This window comes from Caloenas nicobarica, chromosome 3 (genome assembly GCF_036013445.1).
Source record: "Caloenas nicobarica isolate bCalNic1 chromosome 3, bCalNic1.hap1, whole genome shotgun sequence".
Classification (NCBI taxonomy): Eukaryota; Metazoa; Chordata; class Aves; order Columbiformes; family Columbidae; genus Caloenas; species Caloenas nicobarica.
This window is the reverse complement of record NC_088247.1, coordinates 104,315,789-104,337,224: the sequence shown is the minus strand read 5'-3', so window position 1 is coordinate 104,337,224 and position 21,436 is coordinate 104,315,789. Positions and strand designations below refer to the sequence as shown.

Sequence of the window (21,436 nt, the reverse complement as noted above, 5' to 3'; positions counted from 1 at the left end):
CAAAAGAAATGGGATTTTAGCCCTGCTTTGAGTATCATTTCAATTGCAGCCTTACACAGGGAGCCACCAAGCTGCTTTTAATGGTTGGAGTGGGTGAAGCACTTGCCAAAGCGAGCTTTTGCCATGTTCCTGGGCCATATTTCCCGGCATTGGGAAGGGCAGAGCAGTGGGACTGGCGCGGCCACTGTCCCATGTCCCCAGGGCACAGCACAGCTTCACCCAGGGCTCCCGACCCCTTCTCCACATCCTGATGGGACAGCTGAAGTGCAGAGATAGTGACTGCTTTGCCCACAGTGGCTCAGAAACTCTCCAAACCCACCGGGAATGTGCTGTAAGCCGCTAGCCCAACTGCTGGGCTCCCGCAGAGCTGTGGGGTATACGTGGCAGCTCTTCAGGTACAGTCCAATTCAAGCTTAAAAATATAAAAAAAAAAAAAATCTCAGTTCCAAACAGACTCAAAAACCTTGGGCCAGGCTGAAATTTAGGCTACAGATGTTACAGCCAGATCCTGTCACTGCCAGGAGCCAAGCCCTGCTATTAAAAGGTGCCCTGGCACTAACCCACCCCAAACGCAGCTCCCGGCCTCTGCTGCACTCATAAATTACAGACAGCAAAAAGGGCAAGCTCGAAACATCTGCACCACTTTCCAGAGCCCAGTGCTGACCTGGCTTACCACGGCTTTTCCCGGTCCCCAGGCAGAACCAGGGAGCTCCTTGCTCAGACCAGCGGGGAAGCCCAAGGCTGCCCACGAATTAAAGGGCCATGTGCTCCTCCAACCCCAGAAACCATTCCCCAGCATTGAGGCAGGGAAAAACTCAAGGCAAGGCTGTGCTGGCAGGTGCCTGTCGTGGCTGGGGTAACCACGGGGCTGTCAGTCAAGCATCGCCATCCACCCTGACATCCCTCTCCTTCCACAGCCTGCAAGACACAGTGGATGAAGGATGCAAGCAGTAGGGTAAGAGCCAGGGAGAGGATAAGCACAGAACGTGGCTCCTTTCTTCCAACCGCCACCAAAAAAGGTCCTTTTCTCTTTCTGGAGTGACATCCTCAGAGTCTCCACTGTAACGAGGTCCACCCCGATGGAAGGACAACCTGGGCAGCCCACAGACACATTTCTGTGTCTGTGATCAGGAGGCTGAAAACCAGCAGCATCAACTCCCTAAATAACACACAGTGTCCAAGGCTACACTGCTGATCTTGGCAACAAGCCCCTTCTTCTCAGCTACAGAAAACTTATACAGGAAAACATACATATATATGTGTGTGTGTGTGTGTGTGTGTGTATATATATATATATGACTTCCATATTATTTTGTCTTTTCTAAACAGTCTGGTAAAGCATCACGGATTCTCTTTTCCCAAGCCAGAGACAGACATGCCCACGGCTAAGCAGTGTCCCCTGCTCACTGTGCCACACTCATCTCCCTCTTGAGACCTGGGTGCTTTGTCTACCAGTGCTGCTGGGAGTCGAAGAGAGGAGGATTAAATCGCTATGGCAAACTAATTGAAACAGACCCGAAATATCCCTAATCTTCATCAGGCCACCCTCTTTGTATTTATCCCAGCATCGGCTTTGCAGGGATGGAAGAGAGAAGTACATGCCACAAAAGGCGCAGCCCAAGCAGCAGGGACAAATTCAAGGAGTGACTAACAGACTTGTGGTTAATGGTTCGCTAACATTTTATGAACGGGCTTGTGTCTTCCTTGGTCATGAGTGATGCCTGTTGCTCACAATGGGCTCTGCATCCCTATTGCTGCCACCAGCACTACCAGTGCTTCACCATGTCCCTAATGTGTGTGCAGCAGGACCATGGGGAAGAGGAGGTGATGCCGGGTGGCATCAGTCGGTCTCCTCTGGGGGGGTGTGATGCATCAGGATGCAAATCTGCATCCCAAAGCACACTGGCCACTGCAGGTGCGCCCTAAAGCATCCCCTCAGCTCCCAGGGTGGTCGTATTCAATATAAAGCACCAAACTTGCCCACTCTTCCCCAGGCTGTAGAGCGACCCTGACAAAACCCAGTAATACTGGAAGTGCTGGCCTGTTGCTTTTCCTGCCTCGCTTCAAGGTGTGCGGCTCGGTTTTGGTTTTAAGTGCAAAGTCTCCACATCCTGCAAACCAAATGTAGCTGGAATTGAACTTGAAAAGTGACACCGCCCATCAATGAAAATTAAAGCCCTGCACTGCCAAAACCAAGCGAGATGCACAACGCAGGAAGCTTAAATAGGGTGGGGGGAAAATGGAAATTACTTTAATAGTATATTTTCATTCATAATAATCCGATAGAGGCTGGCAATGACACTGGAAGGTGAGCTACCCTCGGCCCAAGGAGGCGTAGCTATTTATGAAACCATCTGGCTGTCAGCCACTCAAACACGGTGCGAAGGTAAAGCGCAAACAGCCGCTGCAACACATTGCTGTGCCAGCTGCGGTCAGATAGAGCCGGGCTGGCAGCAGCCCTCTGGGCAGGGAGAGGATGCTGTGTCCTACAACTGCCAGAGGAGAAGCAAAAAAAATCCAGAAACCACCTGAGTTATGGGGAGGAGTAGCAGTCTGTGGTTTATATGGGGCTTTTTCATTGCATCTAACTTGTTTATTTAGGAAGAGGTTTATAAATCATTGCTTTCTCAAAAGCAGGCACCAAGTAACAGCTACAGGAGAGTTATTTCTTTGCTTTTAAGAAAGCATTGCACAAAAACAATCAGATCTATTTAACGGGCTGTTGAAACAGTGTAATCCAGCCCCTTGTGTTATCCTGGTTCCTAATGATTTTATTAATCAAAGAGCTGGAAGGAGATTGACTTGGCATTCCTGCTCTCTGCAATTATATTCCGCTCAGACACAAGCAGGAACTATAGCTGAACAGCAACAGGTAGGATGATATTCAATGCCCATCTCTATATTTCAACATTGTCTGGTTTGAAATAGAGTCCTTGTGCCATTTACTGGCAGTGAAACTAATAGGATTCTGTAAAAATCAATCCATAAATGCACAGATGCTAAAATGAATGGTTTCCTTTCTGTTCCATTTACAGGAGGGCTCTCTTATGGATATCTATATCCCAGCATAAAAATTTCAGGAACAACTTTTCTAAGTCTTCATTAAATTCAAGAGGACTTCTGTCAAGAAGACCACTTTAAAAGAAACTGCTACTTCACACCGTGGCTCGTTATTACCCACAAACCCAAAAAAAGCGATGCTCGCTCGTGAGAGCTGCCCCAACCATGCCGCGTTCCCGATGGGCACGCAGAAGCTGTGGGGGGAACCAAGGTCAGGGTTAGGATGGGACACTGAGCCCCACACCCAGCACAGGAGCTATTGAACTGAAATGACGTGCCATCGTCCACCAGCATCCCCGTCCCTTCAAGAGCAGCTGCTGCACCTATAAAGGAATGCTGCTGATGGCAAAACGCTGCCCGGGCTCGTCCCCAGGGACCCCAAGGAAGCGGCAGTGCCAGGGTCTGCCGTGCTGGCAGGGGGACTGCTGTCGGTGGAGGGTTTCCAGGTGGGAGAAATAAATTCATTAACCAAAACTGAGTGCTCTTGGGCAGGCCAAGGTGAGTGGTTCTTGATAAAATATTCAATGAAAGCAAACGTAAAAAAAGAAATATTTCTTCCTTGCCCAACTGTTTTAATGGCAGGGGTGGGGTTGGGGGTTTTGAGGGTTGGGGTCTTCTTTGGAGGAAGCAAAAAGACTGCATGACCCGTTTCTCACTTCCGAAAACAAAAGTTTATCACAGCAGCCTGCAAACTGAGAGATTATTCAGATTTCTGCCTCCACAAGGATATTTCTTCCAAGACCACCTTCCTGAAAGCACCGCAGTAATTCCTGCCCCAGAAGCGAGGTGGGCACACCAGGCAAACCTCTGCGTTGCTCACCAAACCAGCTCTGTATCCCCTTCTCACCTCACAGCTGTGCAGGCTCTGGGGTTAGCCTAAAGTCTCGGTTCGGGGTCCCCCTTCTCCAGGCAGGGATGCTGCCACGCAGCCTCCCCTGGCATCATTCCGCCTGACTCTGATTTCATCGGTACCACTCAGACACAACTCTGCCAGCACTGGAGGCTGAAGATAGATGGGCAGATGATTAAAGCCGAGTCAGGCGCACACTGTCCACAAAAGCACATCTCGGGTCCCTCCTGGTCCGCAGGGGACACGAGCTCCCCGGCTTTCCTCAGCAGAGGACGAGACAGTGACCCCACAGACAGGCTTTGCCGCTGCTGGCCAGTGACAATGACACCCCCTGGTTAGTCCCCTGGGACTGCCCCTGGGAAAAGCTGGAAGGCAGAAAGCCATGAACACATCACCACATCCTCTACCAGGAATAGTTTTCCATGGGGCTTACAACTATCTGGAACACAAACTGGGATTAAGGGAAAAATGTGCATCCAAGCCCTTTGTAAATCTGCAACGATCTGTCTTGTCTCTGGCAGATTAACATCTCCAGAAAGATGTAGCTCTGCTGTAGGAAAAATAGCTCCAAAGTGCTCCGGGTTGTGACAGAACCTGAGGCACACGGCAGAAGTTTACCACAGCCTCCTGGCCAACAGCCAGGCTTGCAGAATTGAATTTCATCTTACCCTCTTTCACCTCCTCCTTCAGCCACAGAGGCTTTTCTTCATCTCTCCTTCCTCACATTTCACTTCCAAGGGCACACGACTACAACGGCGCTGTTTTTTCTCCATATCCAACCTCGGAAAACTAATCATTCCCAAACCATCCGAGCAGACACCTTGCCTCCAACACCAGCCAGGAAGGTGCAAACCTCCACACGCCAGTTAGCTACATGCAACTCCCTTACAAGTGATGCTTTTCTCCATTTTTTTGCCAGCAAGAGACCGTCCCAAGTCACAAGACTATTTTGCCATTTCCTTTTCCTCCTCTTATAAAAGCTGTGGCTGAGGATGGCCACACAGATGTCAAATCCTCCTGCTGCCAGCCACCAAGTGCTCAGCTCTGCAGAAGCCCAGCAGCAGCGAGGTCCACCAGTGAAATCCTTTTCCCTACAGATAACTTTCCGTCACCCACCTTGACTTCTTCCAACCCAGGATCCATCCCAGTGAGATGCGCAAAACTCAGGAGCATACTCAAGGCAGGGGCACACTCCTGAACTACTCACCAGTGTTAAAATTTCATCAGCATTACTAACTCTTCACTTTCCCCTCCGATTTCTGCTTTTTCCCAATCAAGCAAGACAATTTTCTGATGATTTTTGCTGAATTTAGCTCATTTTTTGTTAATTCGGCTAAGATTTTACTGAACTTAGCTAAGTAGCTAATTTTACAAAGCGTCTCCCATTAAATCTTCCTGTGCCTTGAAGTCCCAGTCTATAAAAAGAGAATCATTATCACAGGTTTGTCTCTGGATGACAGAGGCTTTAAATCACTGTCACCCGACATCTGCTTTGCAGCCCATGGGGAGCTGCCAGGTCCCGTTCTGCTCCAAATGGATAATTACCCACTGGTGGAGATGCCACCAACTCAGCTCCAAACACCCTTCTCCATCCCTAAAGCACAGCCTAGGGCTGAAGGACACAGTCTGGGCAGTCCAGGGAGCCAGGAACCACCACTGCCTGCCGAAATCAGTAGAAGACTGAAGCCTTGGGGGCTGTCAGCCTTTCACCAGCAGGAAAGCGCTTTAAAATTAGGAAAGAAAAAAAAAAGAAACTCAGCCAAAGCAGGCAGCAAATGGAGAGGTTGCAACCTTAAAAGCTGCAAAGACATTCAAACAATCGTATCTCAGCTCAAACCTTCCCGCAGCTCTAGACGGAGAGATTACAAATTGGTCGATGATTTAGCTCCATTTGGTGCCCTCTATTCAGTCCTGCGCCTTGGTGCACACTGCGGATACCGGCTCTCATCCTTATTCCCAACATCCATTAGCCGCTGTCAGCTAGCAAAGCTGGGTGAATGTGGCGTGCACACACGGGAACCCCTTTTTTCTTCCCCGGCTGCTCCCATTGCAGCGCCTCGAGTCACCACTGGGACCACGCTGCTGTGCTGAGGAGCCTTGGTCAAGGTAGATATTTCGTTCCACAGCCCATTTGTTGTTGATTACACTATTTCTTTCACATTTTTTTCCTTATTTTCCCCAGTTTTTCCTTTTTTTTTCCTTTTTTTTCTTTTTTTTTTTTCCTTGCTCCCCCTCAGTTCACATTACAGCTATCATTTTTCTCCACAGCACCAGCAAGCTGATTTACTGCCTCAATCAGTGCAGTTCTGGCATAAGCTGTGTGAAAAAGGGACACATCCAACCCAACAGGCAACAGGGACCCAGCCAGAGGAACCTGGCAGGACAAGGGGGAGGGACAGGGCAGAAAACCACCCCATGAACCAAGAGCACCAACAGCTCAATTTTCTTCATTCTCATTGTGGCAAATCTGGGAGGACGTGGCAATGCCAGGACAGATGGACTGATGTCCTGCCAGGCATCCCTGGAAGGTGGGAGGTTTGAGGCTGAGCACTTTAGAAGCAGAGATTTGGGCAAGACAATTTTTTTTGCCCACTAACCAGGGAGCAGAGAAACGTGCTCTATCAGGATCGGCTCAGAGCATTTCCGCTAAGCACCTAGTTCGCTCTCCTTCTCCTAATGAACAGCGTGACATGCTCAAAAATCAATGGAGACTCAGCGAACCCTGAGCAAAGCCTCCTGCCAGTGCCCAACCAGGCATCCCCGCCATGCTGCTCTCTCTAACCAAAGCCGACGGGGGAGCGATTAACCGACAGGTTCGTTAATGGCCACCCCGTCAGGACTCTTTTTATTGAGACCCCGTGAAAGCAAGCCATGTAGAGGAGTCATTTGTGGGGGTGTCAGCCTTCTCCCTGGCGATGCTGCTGCAGGAAAGAGGGGCTGCTGAGGCCAGCGCGGCATTCCCTGCCTTCGCCCACAGACAAGGATGTTCGGCTTAGCGCCCCTCTCCCAGATGCCCACAGGCCTTTCAAAGCCCCCGGCCCCACAACCTAAATCCAAGTCTTTATGGCCAGCCGGATGCAGCACATTTTTGGGCCGAATGGGAAGAACTGAGACACCTCTGAGAGAAACCACCTGCTTGCGATACCTGCAGTTAGGCAGGGAGGCAGACAGGGGAGAGAGGACATGGTTTTGGGGACTGAGCGGGATGGGGAGCAGCCCAAAGAACACAGTAGGGTACTGAGAAACTGCTTCTGGCTCTTTTCCCTAAAATATCTGGCAAGCCGAAGCCCCCTCTGAGGTGGCTGAGGCTGCATGCAAGAGACAAGGCTTTGACAGGGAAACAGCTGCATCCAGGCGCCAGCCACGGAAACCCGGGAGCTGGGACGACGGCACGGGCATGGCAGGGAACAGACACCCCAAACCAAACACCGACTGATCCACAGAGAAAAGAACAGGGAGCAGCTTTCCCACAGCACCCAGAAGAGACTAGGATGGAATGGGGCTCTTTCACCGTAAGCAGCTGCTGGCTTCAGCCCCAAAAGCCTCCCCACACCATCGCTGTAGCACTCCCTGCCGCTCCCTCATATGCTGCACTAGTTAAGTATGTATTGGTACATATACACACATATATATATATGTTACCCACTTTGCTACTTTTCCCATCCTTGCCTGAAAAGAGTAAGAGAAGCAGCGTGTACAGCAGCGCTGCACCACGCGTGCATTGCCCTGACCCCCCCGGGCTCCTTTCCCCCGCAGCGCCCGTGCCCTCTTCTCTTAACCTCTCTGCAAGGGGCTCATTTCCCATCTCATTTCATGGCTCTGAACTGTTCCCTCTGTGTTTTGTTTGCATTAAAAATGTCATTACCTAACAGACACGGAAAAAAAAAGGTGGGCAAATGCGAGGGATTTAACTCTGCCTTTGAATCTCCTGGCTGGAGGGGCTTCACATGCTATTCAATGCGGCATCAGTGATTTAATCATTGGTGCGATGCGATTGCGGACAGCAGCAGCCAGCAGAGCCTGCGGGAGCAGCGCTCTCCCCAACAGCGTGAATATTAAGGGCATTTAACAGCCCTTGTAATCACACTGTGCCTCCTTGCAAGAGCACAGCCAGGCAGCACGAGGGAAGGCACTAAAATACACCACGGGGTTATCAGACTTCGCCATGCTCCCCACGGCATCTGAAATCAGCCCCATTTGCACAAAGGAGAGCGTTGGCTTCTCAGTGCCTTCTCTCAAAACCGAACCCCACACGGCAAAAGCCCTTAAGCACGTGCTGGGATGAACTGGGTGGCTTTAAAGCCTCCTCCAGTGAAAGCTGGCCCCATGTGGAATTTGGGTCCCTGTAACACAAAGCAAACATTAACACCTTCAGCAAATTAATCTCCCGAATCTGTTTGATGCACTGGGAAAGGATTACTGGGGGAGGAAAAGAAATCCTGAGCATGGCCTGAGTTTAGCTGCACCTCAGAACTAGAGATGTATCATACTGTTGAGGTCAGGTGTTAGTCTGTTCTCAACAGAAAAAGATCCCCAGCTTTTACACTTTCAAAGATTTTACTCTTTTATTGGATTACTATCACTCTGAAAAGTTTCCCATTATTTTGGTGCGGAAATGGCCAGTTATCTATTGCAGCCTACTGCAATGAAATGCCTGCAAAATACAGTCACTCCTGGCCTACACACTTGAAACACAGTTTATGGAAATAGGGAAAAAAAAGCAGGAATTAACCTGCTTTATCTTTCAGATACAGTAATGGCTGCTAGTTCTGCCTGAAGATCGGGAGAATATCTTGAGACCCAAGCCTATATTCAGACAGAGAGATACTGCCTTGCCCAAGGCCACACTCACAGTTCGTGCTAATGCCTAAATCGGTGTTAATATCAGGAGATATGCATCAAAAATTAGGCGATCCCAGTTGATATTTACCTATAGAAACTCAGAATTGTTCGGCTGTGAGAAGGTGCGGGCAGGTTTCGGCTGGACTAACATCCACATTGCTGGGTGCTCCCACCTCCCCGGTTATCTCAGCACAGCCCGCGCACCAGAGGGAAGGGAAATAACTGCCTGGCCTTTCATTCACACCTTTAATTATTCAGCTTATATTGATATAAAATTAATTGAAGCAGAATAAGCTTTTATCCCAAATACAGATGCCTGCACTCAGGCATCACTGAGGCTAAAAGGTGCAAATTACGGTTTATTTAATGAGCTGGAAGTGACCAGCTATCACATGGGCAAACCCCTGTGCTGGACCCGCGGGTGCTGCTCCACCTTCAGCAAATGCCTTTATACCAGCTTGTGCCCCAGTTCTACAGCTGTGGTCTAAGCACAACGCTCCGGTTAAACAGCAGGTGTACAAAGGTTTGGTTAAATAGCAGAGATGTTCTTCACTTCTGGGATGCAACCAGTGTCAAGATTTGGCCACGATGCTGGCAGCCAGACCTGATCTCCAAAGGATGCAACAAAGCACCGAGAGCAAAGAAATCCTGCTTTGCGGAACGCCGCTCGTGCCTGTTGGGGAAAGTTGACCGCACTTCACCTCCCAGTAGCTGATGCCCTCAAGCACCAACGCGTTTTCCTCCCGCCTCACATGCGCTAGCGGAGCTTCTGCTTGCAAAAGCCAAATTGGAGCTGACTTCTCTTTGCTGACATTGCCTCCAGAAGGGAAGGTGTCCTCACCTCCCCAAGACCTGCAGTGCCTCAGGTGAAGAACAACACCTGAATGACCTTTCCCAGCATTCGGATGGCTGCTGGAGCTCACTTTCACCTTGTGAGACAGACTGTGTTTGTATTTCACATTCAATTTTGGAAATGTCGTGTTTCTTGAGTGCACGGGTACATCCAGCATGTCCCTGTTGAGAAAACACATCCATATCTGTGTGCAGTAAGGAGGGACATGTCACCAGCAGCAGCGGGGACCACCAACGTAGTGTTCTCCTCCTCATCCAACTCCCTTTTTTGCCACTTGCAAGCCTAACTTCTAATTTCAGTTATTTCACTTGAAAACATCCTGGCCGGTTTTCTACTGCCGGGAAATTGAGAGTTGGGCAGTGAGAGCCAGACTCTCTTTCAAATAACAAAACCAGGGAAGAAAAAAGTTGGTTTAGTGGTGTTACAAAATCCTGGTGACCCCTGTTTTGAGACATCCTTACTTCTCTAAGCTCTGGGGCTTCAAATTAGGCAGATGCCAGCCTCTCTAATGGGCTCAGATACTTCACTTTTATCCCAAGAACACCACCAAAGCAGACAAAGCAAGAAGCCTTTGGAAACCGTAATTTTGCACAAATACCTGACATTTCCCAGGACCACAGCAGCTGAAGCCTCAGCAGATTTCAGGCCATTTATAGGCTTGATTTTTTCATTATTTCTATTGCTGATCAAATCTTTCACATATCACCTTTGCAAGCAGGATGTACGTCCTTATTTATGCAGCAGCTGAGCAAATACAATTACCACTGTCCATGAAGCCCTCAGCTATCAGAGCATCAAGCACGACAGAAAAGTCTGTGTAGAAGTGCATAATGTTATCCTTTGCCAATGGACTTGGGGTCAGCAGGGAGCAGGAAAGGATAAAACAAAATAGTTGCTTGAAAATGGAGCAGGGGATGTCCAGCACACTGCATGGGTACTCTTGTACATCATCACATCAGGGAGAATTCAAACTCTACCCTCTTCATAGGGGTTAAATTAAAGTGGTGGTGGATACAGCAGCACACTCCACTTTAAAATTTCAGTCCTGGTCTTTGAATACCCAGAGCACTATTTTTGTGGGTACTTAATGACACAGAAAAACATGTCAAATTTCTTTTCCTTCTCGTTTCCCAGGAATTTCAAACCCCACAGCAGAATCACTGCTTACGGCTTCCCAAGACACGTGCCACCCCTCTGCCAAAGCGAGCTGTCTGTCCATCCCTCCCTCGCTCCATGCCACGGCAGCAGGGCAGGGAGAGCTGCTGCTGGCCGGCCCCTGGCAATGCTTGTTGTCTCCTCCACCCCAAAATCGGCTCCTCTTGCACCATGGCCAGCAGACAGGACCACTGAGGCACTGCTGGGCTGAGCACCGATCCCCAAGGCCTGCACAGTGGCGGGTTTGGTTTTTTTTTTCTAAGAGACCTCAACCAGAGATCTTCCTGCAGGATGGGAATTGCATTTCGCAATACCATGAGGAGCACACCGTATGCAGCCTACACACTGTACGCAGTTTAACTCTGAGCATTATATGGATATTCATCCATTTTGAGCCCAGTCGCAAGAGCAGATGGCAGTTTAATGCATGTTTGAGTCTCTCTTTCTCCAAATTACACCATATTATCATGTCAGGAAAATGCAACGGGCATTATAAACTCCACTGCTCTTCCTTGCTCCCTTCCCATCCGAACTCACTCTTGCCGAAAGGCAGGACCATGCAACATGACAGCTTCCCTCTCTGCTCGGCCCCCTGACACCAGTTCCAGCGGCATCTTCCCTCTGCCCACCCCGCTGGAAAAACCACCCAGCTTCCCCACCCAGACCACAAGTTTCTCATTTTGGCTGGGTGAGGTCAAAGCACAATGGGGCTGTATCCCAAACGTCCCCCGGGGCAGATCCTAAGGGATTTTAGAGGATACTATTCTATCTTGAAGGACTCCAAATCAATCCATCCTGTAAAGCAGATTACCCTGAGTCAGAGAAAAAAAAAATAAACTCTTTTATTTAAAGAGTCAATTTCTAATAAAAATAACTGAGCCAAGCCATTGAAAATGAGCCTGTTCTCTACCTCTAACTTCTCCCTCCCACCTTTTCTCCACCACACTTAAAGACAAGCAACTAAAAATTCAATGCACAAGAAAGAAAAGATGTGCACAAACTCCCCCCTGCCCGGGGGGCTGCAACTGAGCTCCGTGCCGCTGAACATACTCGTGTTTTATTTGTGAGCCACATGCCTCCATAATGTGTTATGAGGTGTGTTTGTAACCGGCGGATTCCGACAGTGGTCCTTGAGGAGGAAATGGTGTGTGTCTAAATGCAGGCAAAGCTATTTGGAAAGCCAGGATAATGCAGCCTGGCTCTCCTTGCTTGGGCCAAATTACATTCTTTGGATCCTTCAGTGGCTTTAAAAAAAAAAAAAAAAAAAAAAAAAAAGCAAGAATAATCCATCTCAATTTCTCTGGCTCTGCGAATAATATTTAGAGAATAGAAGGTGATTTCTGACCTCATTTGTTTTTGCACCACACAAGCCCTGTTCTCCTCATATCACTTTCTAATCGGGTTTTTTGTTGGCATTTGCACTAGAAAACCAAGGAGGGAAAGGCTAAAACCCTCAGTTGCACATGAAATGGAGGCAAACAAAAATAATAATAATCATCATCATCATCATCATCTATCTTTCCCTTGTCTTTCAGCCTGATCTGAAAATGAACCTGTTTTGCTTCTGAATCAATTCTCTGCTAGCAGTGCACTTCCCACGATGAGATGCAATCATTAGCTCGCTTGCTCCTCCAAATAATATCACAAAGCCGGAGCTTGAGCTGCTTTGCGGTAAATGATCACTAATTTCAGCTTATGTGTGGCAAGGCAGGGCTTGGCAGGGGACACAAGGCCCCCCCAGCCCCATGGGTGCCACCACCAAGGTCCCCCTGCCATGTCTGGCCAGGGACAGTCCCCAACGCAGCGCGTCCCCCCCATGGAGAAGGGAAACCGGCACGCTGTGCCTTCCAAAATGCTTCTCCGTGACACGTGAAGGACCTCTGCATCTCTCTCGTTCCCTCAGGCTGCAGTGAGGGTTAATTAAGGCTCATAAGAAGATTCCAAAGAGTGGGATTGAAGGCAAACTATTAGCAGGACTAGTGCCGCCTCCACAAACAAAGCGGTGAACTCCTGCTGAACCTGTCACCACTGATCATTTTCCGAAGGCACGTGTTAACGATGAGAAATCCTCCTCCCCGCCAGCACCCCCGTGCCACAGGCACCGAGAGCCCTAGCCCCCCCAGGACACCCAACACCCCCCTGCGGCAGGCGGCTCCCCAGGGTACCCTATAGAGAGACCTATGGCTGCCCTCCCCGCCAGAGCAGCGGCTATATGGGGAAACCTATATCTAGGAAGCCCACCTTCCCCAGCTCGTACGGAAATGCATGGGCAGAGCGGAGCAATACTGATTTCGGTGAGGAGAGGATGGGGCCTAGGATCTCTTCCTTGGATCGCTCTTCCCGTAACGCTGACTCCTGCTGAGATTTTGGAACCGAAAAGGGGAAAGAGGGTGGGAAATCAATGTAATTGCAGCTTAGTAAGCAACTGTGCTAAGTGTCGCTGGCAAAATCTGAACATTTCGCTGTGAGAGAAAGGCAGGGAAAATGGCTTTTTCATTGCATGGGAAAGCGGATTGAGAGCAAACCCCCCTCCCCATCATCTGGTCCTCACCCCTTCCTTCTTTAAATAGGGGGAAGCCAGCAAGAAACACACAGCTAACGCCAGCAATCTCCCGCTCACGCTATTCCAATTAATAGTCAATCCACTGCACCCTTTGTCATTAGGCTACACGTAATTACCCCTTCACGCAAACATCTTTCTTAAACAGATCCTACTTTTGCTTCCTCTGCAGATACATTCCCCATAACTGGTTTTATTGCACCAAATGCTGGGCTGCCCTTGCAGAAGGGAACGGTTGTAACCACGTCTCTCTCTCTCAACTGCAGTAAGTTGCTTTTGCATTTCCATGACTTCTCCCAAGCTTGCTTTTCCCGCTAGCAAAGAGACGAGACCACAGGCAAACACACCCAGAAGTACCAAACCGGCATCCTGTGGGCTGCGTGCACTGGACATGCGTGTCCATGGACCCACGAAAAAACACTTGGCCCACAAGACCTCTGCTCAAACTCTGTACTGAGCCACCCAGGGATTTGCCAGCCCGGGACAATAATGTTGCACCCACACTTATATGGGCTTATAAAATGGTGCTATTTCATAGAATCATAAGATCATTTTGGTTGGAAGAGACCCTCAAAATCATCGAGTTCAACCATTAACCTAAGTCTGGCACTAAACCATGCTCCTAAGAGCCTCATCTATACGTCTTTTAAACAACTTCAGGGATGGTGACTCAACCACTTCCCTGGGCAGCCCGTTTCAATGCCTGACAAGCCCTCCCGTGAAGAAATTTTTCCTGATATCCGATCTAAACCGTCCCTGGCACAACTTCAAGCCATTTCCTCTTGTCCTAGCACTTGCTGCTTGGGAGAAGAGCCCAACACCCTCCACGCTACAACCTCCTTTCAGGCAGTTGCAGACAGCGATCAGGTCTCCCCTCAGCCTCCTTTTCTCCAGGCTGAACAGCCCCAGTTCCCTCACCGCTCCTCATCACACTTGTGCTCCAGACCCCTCACCAGCTTCGTTGCCCTTCTCTGGACTCTCTCCAGCACCTCAATGTCTTTCCTGTAGTGAGGGGCCCAAAACTGAACACAGGATTCGAGACAGGGCCTCACCAGTGCCAAGTGCAGGGGCACAATCGCTTCTCTAGTCCTGCTGGCCACACTATTCCTGATACAAGCCAGGATGCTGGTGGCCTTTTTGGCCACCTGGGCACACTGCTGCAAGGCTGCTTCTCCCAGCACTGCCCATCTAGTATCAGTGCTCACCCAGCTGACATCTAATAAACCACAGTGGTCTGGCAAACCATGTCCCGCATGCTCTGCCCTGGTCTCTGTGCCTACAACCAACCTCGCAGCTTCAGCAGGAAAGAAAAACTCTAGTCCTGGTACCATAGAATGTTCCATAGACACAGTATTGCCATTTCTGGGCCTTACCCTGCAGCCATCCCAGGTGCACGGCTCATGCTGCAGAGTCAGGGTCAAGAGACCTCCTGGCAGAGCAAGAGGAAGCAAACCCAGCCAAGACAGGCCCTGGGACATGAGCACATCAAGATAAAATAGGATGATGTTCTCTTATCGTGGAAAGGAAGAGTGAGGAAGGGAAAACTGCCTTGTTTCTTTGAGTAAAGAATCTACCTCTGTATGCATCAGAGGTGGTGAAAGGATAAATAGGAAAAAACACATGCTGATAGTCAGCATCTTTCTCAAGCATCAAGACACTCCACAACATACATTCTGTGTCTATGATGCCCCAGCATCCAGAGACAGAGCTGATTTCAGAGACCTCCCTGCCTGCAAGCAGGACTTTGTTTTGCCAAGCTCACCCCTAAGGGTCACCAAAGGCCCAGGGCCAGAGCCGAGCCGTCCTGAAAACCCAGCTGCAGGGCCAAGGGCTCGGGGCCCTTCCCCACCACCTACCAAGGGGACACCAGCACGCCACACCACAGTAGCCAGCGAGGGATGCGGCAGCCCAGGGCCATCCCGCTGGCAGCGTGCAGGGTGCTCCGCAAGGACCTTGCTGGGGGAAGCACATTGCAAGACAGACCACCCCGGCAGCATCACCACCTCTGACGCCCCTTCCAAGCACAGCAGAAGGATTTTTCCAGCTCTTTCTTCCCTCCTAGAGCAGAGTAAACAGTATTTTTCTTCTTCTGGTGCTCAACACCTCTTGTCAAGAAGACACATATCAGCTGCATAGAAATTTATTTAGCTCCTTACCAGCAAAGAAGTGTAAACCTTGCATTCTCTCCCTCCTTCCCAGATATTTTTTGAAAAGCACTGAGCCAGGAAAGGCACTTGGGCATCCTGATACTCACCGTTTTGCAAAGCAAACAGGTCTTGTTCAATCAATATTTATGCCCCCATCAGTCACAGCTGCAACACAGAGCTCTACCAGAATGTAATGGGGGTAAAATTCATTCATTGCAATTACCAGTGAAAAATTAACAGGGTTTTCATTGACTGCTTATCGTTTCACTGGTATCTCAGAGATCACTTTGATGCTTAGTAGGTAAATTAATTCAACAAGACATACAAGACAGGATGCTCACCGTTTGTCCATGGCTGCTTTAGCAGCTGACGTGACTGGGTGCTGACTTGGGCAGGAATTCTTGTCTTACTCCTGCTCCACGAGGATGCAGGTGTTTGCACGAGGAGGCAGCCGTGCTGGGAAAACCTCTTTCCCAAGCCCACCAGAAGGAAGGCGAGCAGCTGAGAAACAGCACCCATTGATGCACCAGACCTGTCCTATCTGTTCCCACAGATGAGGATGGTTCAGGCATCATTCTGTGGTTTGTATTTCCACATCCATCACTATATACACCAGCAGGAGAGAGCAACTGGATTCTACCCTAACTCCTGGACCAGCAAAGCTTTGGACATCCTAGAGATTTAAAGGTGGGATTTCACCAGCAAAGCACGACAGAAGTTTCCTACTCTCTCCCATCCTGGACCTACCCATGCCCCCAGCCAGCACGAGTGTCTCTGCTGTTAAACACTCTGCCTTTTTGTACCCGACAGCTTTGTCACTTCAATCCCTTAATAGTCGAGACCTGAATTTTTGCAGGATACACAGTTATTTTAATCTGTTAAGTGGCTCTGCTGCTATAAAACTGACAGGAATTTAATATCTGAAAACTGTTAGCTGAGCTCCAGGTGCTGAGGCTTTCTAGACGGCGATGCTGCAGGAGGAGGTGCAGGCTGGTGTGAGGCACACAGGCGCAAAGCTGGCGAGCATCCCTTCGCATCGAGGTCAGATCCTGCCGGGTGCTGAGCACCACCGTGGGCACCTCTCGTCACCTCACCCTCTGGCTGCATTTGAACACACTCAGAAAGGAACTGTCACATCGCAAATGGTAGTACAAGTCAAGTATATCAAGTCACTATTTTTTTTAATAAAAGGAACTCTTCTTCTGTAGCTTTTCTCCTGCAATCCAGCCCATGACAGACCCACCTTCCCCCTGGAGGCTTGTCAGCTGTGCTTCAGCCATTCATCAGAGGGAGCAAGTTGGCACACAGGAGGGAATTAAGAGAAGTAAAAACCCCAAACCCAACAAAAAAACCCAACTCTCTGCCTCTCCTGCGCACACTGCTGGCCCGGAGCACCAGAACCCAGACCCCTCCATGAGCCCCTCACTGCAGCAGGGCTCTGCTACACAGCCAGCTCCCCACTCCAGTCTGCTATGGATTCACCAGGTGGAAGGGATGAGATGGCCAAGGGGTTGTCACCTACCCTTCTGCTCCCTCCTCAGCATCCCCCAGGCTGCGCGGCTGCAGCGGGGCACAGGCGCTGGCACGAGCCAGGGGAGCCAGCACGCTCACGGAACATCCCTCCAGAGCCAGCCACACGTGCTCCTCACAAATCAGTTCGGGAATTTGCTTGTAATTAACCCCGCATATCAGTTCTTCTCGTTATTTCTTAATGTAATTAAGTCATTCATTTATATGTGCGTCCCCCCGCTTTCCAAAGCAAAAGGCCAGAGCAGAGGGAGGCGGGGGAGACACCAGGCGCTGGCGCGGGGCCGTGAGCCCCAGCTACCCCAGGACGTGCCAAGCCCCGACGCCACCTCCCCGTGCGACTTCAGGTGTGTCACCCGCAGCCTGACTTTCCAAGAGGGTTGAGCGACTCCAAATTCCTGTGGGGTCAACGAGAGCCAGGAGGATACAAAGTTCAATTAACCTCTCCAGGTCCCAGTTTATCCAGCCGGAAAACTGCTGGGGCAGGGAGGCAGGCTGGAACTAATTAATGCTTGCAAAGTATTTCAAAACTCTCTGCCGAAAGGCAGGGAGGGCAGGAGGCGTCCGCAGGTCCCAGGTCATCTGTAACCCGGAGCAGCCCCGCGTCCCGACACCCTCATCCATCAGACTCAGCGTTCCTGCGGGCCGAGCCCCCGGCTACTAACCCGGCACCCAGCCAGGCCATGCGGGCAATGCACCCGGCAAGGGCAGGCGTGCCGCTACAGCTCCCCTTCCCAGCCAGTTTACAGGAGTTTATAAAGGGCAGGGAAAGGGCAAGGGCAAGTTTCTCTTACTGCACTAATAGGGCTTGATCTGCCTTTTGGAAAAGAAAAAAAAAAAAAAAAAAAATCAAACTCCAAGCGGCAGCAGTAATAACAGCACTGGAGCGACCAGGGAGTCTGTCCCAGGAACAGCTTCACGGTCCTAAATGGAGCAAGCTATGTTCTTCTACACACTACAGCCCTGCCAGGTTACCACATCCCACAGCTGGGAGGGAGTCCCACACCCTAAAATCCAGCCTCAGCCTGCTCCGGCTGCCCCGGCACGTACTGCCAGCGGCTGCAAGCGGCAGGGAGGAAGAGGAGGGAAAGGAGGGAATCAGGATTGAGGGGAGCAAGGGCTGGCAGGAAGGGGTGCCCTCTGAGCCTGCTCGCCACTGGGCAGCTGGGAGAGATCCACAGAGGTGGGATTATAAGGGAAAACAGAAAAAAAATAAAGAGGAGGTGAAGCCAAGTTAATTACAACAAACGGCTGCTTCTACCTCTTCAGGCACAAGCAGCTCAGGAAAGCTCAGCTGCCGCTGTCAGACCTGCCCCAAACACCTGCCTCCGCCAGCGCTGCCAGAGGCCAAGCTGGCAGTGTGTTCTGGGGGTACGCAGGACTCAGAGACCACAGCAGACCCCTCACGCCAAGGACCTGCTCCTCAGAGACCTTGCCGACCCCAACGCAGAGTTCTCCGGCTGTGGGAAAAACATCTCAAGCCTTCCTTTGGGAAGACGAGTGCTGGATCTGGCACAGGATTTGGGGTAAAGAGCGAGGTGGGGGGGTGCAGACCAAAATAACAGCAGCGGATGGGCAAGCCCTCCGCACAGCCAAGGGCAGCAGCTCTGGGAGCAGTGGCTGTACCCCTGGCAAGCCACCAACATGCCATGGCCAGCAAGCTTGGGCACCGCGGCCGCCCAGCATCAGACACGTGCCGTGAGTCTTGCCTGGAGACAGGCGCGGGCAGGAGGCAGCACTACCAGCTGGAGCCTAAATAGAAGGGTTTAAAGGTTAAATCCACATGTGGCATGATATAGGGTGTGCATATGGCTGCAGAAATATAGCTCGACTGAGAGACAAGGCAGAAGGGAGGGGGGAATTAAAAAAAAAAAAAAAAGTCGGAAAACGCTGCCAGGAAACATGATGTGAATTTGCTCCATTTCTCCATCGTAGCTGTGTTACAAAGTTTGCACTGTCATTAACAACCTACTACCTCCACTTATTTCTTGAAGAACGCTAACTGCTCAAGTTTTCAGCAGCAGCAGCCGGTCCCGCTGGCCAGGGGAACAGGACGTGCTGCCAGGCTCCTCTCTGGACCGCAGCATCTCTGCCTCTGGTACCCAAGTCAGCTCTGCAGCCACTCAGAGGGGTTAACTAAAGTGACAACACATGCCCGCGCTCACAACCAGCTTATAATTCATATTGCCCAAAAGCAGCTTGCAAAGCCAAAAAATGTAACGCATTTTAAAAAAAAAAAAAAAGAAAGAATCTGCACTCTATGGATCTCAAGGGGATGCGACTGTTTTGATGGAAAATTCAGAGGAAATGAAGGAGAGGCAATTTTAGCAGTCAAATTGCTGGAGTTATAGCAACTTGGCAGTCGCAGCTTCAAAACTTGGGGCCTGATCCTGTGTGATGGAGAAGTTCGCTTCACCAGCCATGGGAGCCCAGCCCGGCCTCTAACAGCACCAGCAACCTGCACCTCGGGGTGGGGGGAGCCTTGCACGAGAGCAGAGAGTCCAAACAGGCTGCAAAGCGAAGCAGCAATTCAGCTGCAGCTGGTGCCAAGCGAGAAGCAAGGTTCATTTCAAGGAGAATATAGGAGCTCACATCAAACAGGGGAGGTCTGGTTTTGCAATTTTTAAGAACGCAGTTCTGACAGAAACCAATTGACACCAAAGCACAGCTACGGTTCAGAAAGCACTTGTCTTCCAACACTGTTTTCAGTAACTTATTACCTTCCCCCGCTTAAATAAATAAATAAATAAACGTAGATATAATTATTTATGTTGGAGCCTGAAATTGCACAGATTCATTCTCCTCTGCTAGGACTGAAAGATTTCTGAAAGCCTGAAAAATCTCCTCAATCATTTTTATTTAAAAAACATGGAAAACCAATAATTCCTCAAGATGAAAAAATCAAAGTAAGCTTTATGAGTTCTGAATTTTTTTCTTCCAATCAGGTCGTTAATTCAGTTTCAGAGGTGAACACATAGATGGGACTCTGAAGACCTGGCCAACACATATAGTTGCTATAAGTCACCGGCTAAACGCTCAGTTGGGTGTCACTGGTGCAAAAAAAAAAGGGCTGAGGGCTTGTACCCTTCCTCTGCTACGATAAGCCTTAATCTCAGTAGATTTTCAAAACCTGGGCTCTAGCCCTGATTAACTTATTCAAGATTTACAGCAGTATAACCAAAAGAAGCATCTAATCTGTGTCCTTTGGAAGCACTCCGTTAACGTCGGGCTGCTCTCTTGGTTGTTAGAGAGGAGGGGACATGGGACCTTGTTCAAGCAAAGCTGCTTGCTTGCTGCCCTGCTTTTCGCAGCACCTGTGCAGTGAAACTCCTCTGTTTCACTCCCGGTGTGAAATGGGATGTTCTTCCCATCTCTCCCATGCTGTCACTCCGAGGACTCAAACACAACACAGAAACACGCGACTGCAAATGTATCCTTCTTCTACCCAGGCTGACTTACAGGACAACGCTCCTACTCTCATCCTGTCATCAAACAAAACCAGTAATTAAAAGCCCCAGCGATTTAACCCAGCTGACGTACCTGCAGGTCTGCCAGCCAATGTGTCCCAGCCATGGGCCACCTCTCGTTTCAGCCAGGAGGCAGGATCGAGCCCTCGTTGTTTTAGGAGAGGGCTCAGAAACGCTGCATGACCCACGAGGGAAAGGAGTCGCCCGTCCTCCACGGGTGACACAAAACACGTGCTTCGTTTCCTCGGAGCTCACCTGTGTCCCCGCTCCCCAGGGCCCGAAGCGTGGGATGCTCAAAGTTGGCGGCGGGGCAGGGGCTGGTACCGCCGGCAGCACCCCCGGGTCAGCAGCCCCGCCGGCTGCAGCCCCCGGTGAAATGGGGCAGCGGGACGGCGGGGATTGCCGGTTCCCGAGGCCGTGCGGAGGGGGAGCACCGCGACCAGGGGGGTTAATCACCGGGGCGAGGGGGCGTGAGGAAAGGGCCCGACCCACCCCTACAGGCACAGAGCGGATACAAAACTTTAAGGGGAGCGCGACGGGGTGGGGGGTTCCGAAAACCGCCGGGAAGTTGTTCCCCGGGCGGCGGCGCGCCCTGCCCGCCGGCTGCGCCCCGGCCCCGCCGCCCCTTCCTCACCTCCGGCGTGCGCCCCTCGCCTCCCGCCGCCTCCAACTTCCTCCTCGCCCCGAAGAAGAAGAGAAGGAGCGCGGCGAGCCAGAGCACCCCCAGCAGAGACAGCGCCAGCCGCCGCGTCGGCCGCCTCATCCTCGGGAGGGGTGGGAAAAGTCCGGGAGGTGGGGGATGAAGGGCCGGGAATGGGGTAGGGGAGGGCGGTGGGCGCCTCCGGGGGCAGCGGGAGCGGGGCTAGGCGGGGAGAAGGGTCTCGCCCGCCCGCCCCGGAGCCGGCGATGCGAGTCCCGGGCTGTGCATGCTCTGCAGGGGAGGGGAGGGGAGGAGGAAGAGGAGGCGCCGGCGGG

At 50.8% G+C, this 21,436-nt stretch overlaps 1 protein-coding gene across 1 annotated transcript in view; it reads right to left on the bottom strand.

Annotated features, from left to right (window-relative positions):
• GALNT14 (polypeptide N-acetylgalactosaminyltransferase 14) overlaps positions 1 to 21,224 on the bottom strand; it is a 104,252-nt gene extending 83,028 nt beyond the window's left edge. Inside the window, exon 1 of the mRNA XM_065631868.1 lies at positions 21,096 to 21,224. Coding sequence (XP_065487940.1) covers positions 21,096 to 21,224 — 129 coding nt within the window. The remainder of the gene's footprint in view (positions 1 to 21,095) is intronic.
• Positions 21,225 to 21,436: the final 212 nt, after the last annotated feature.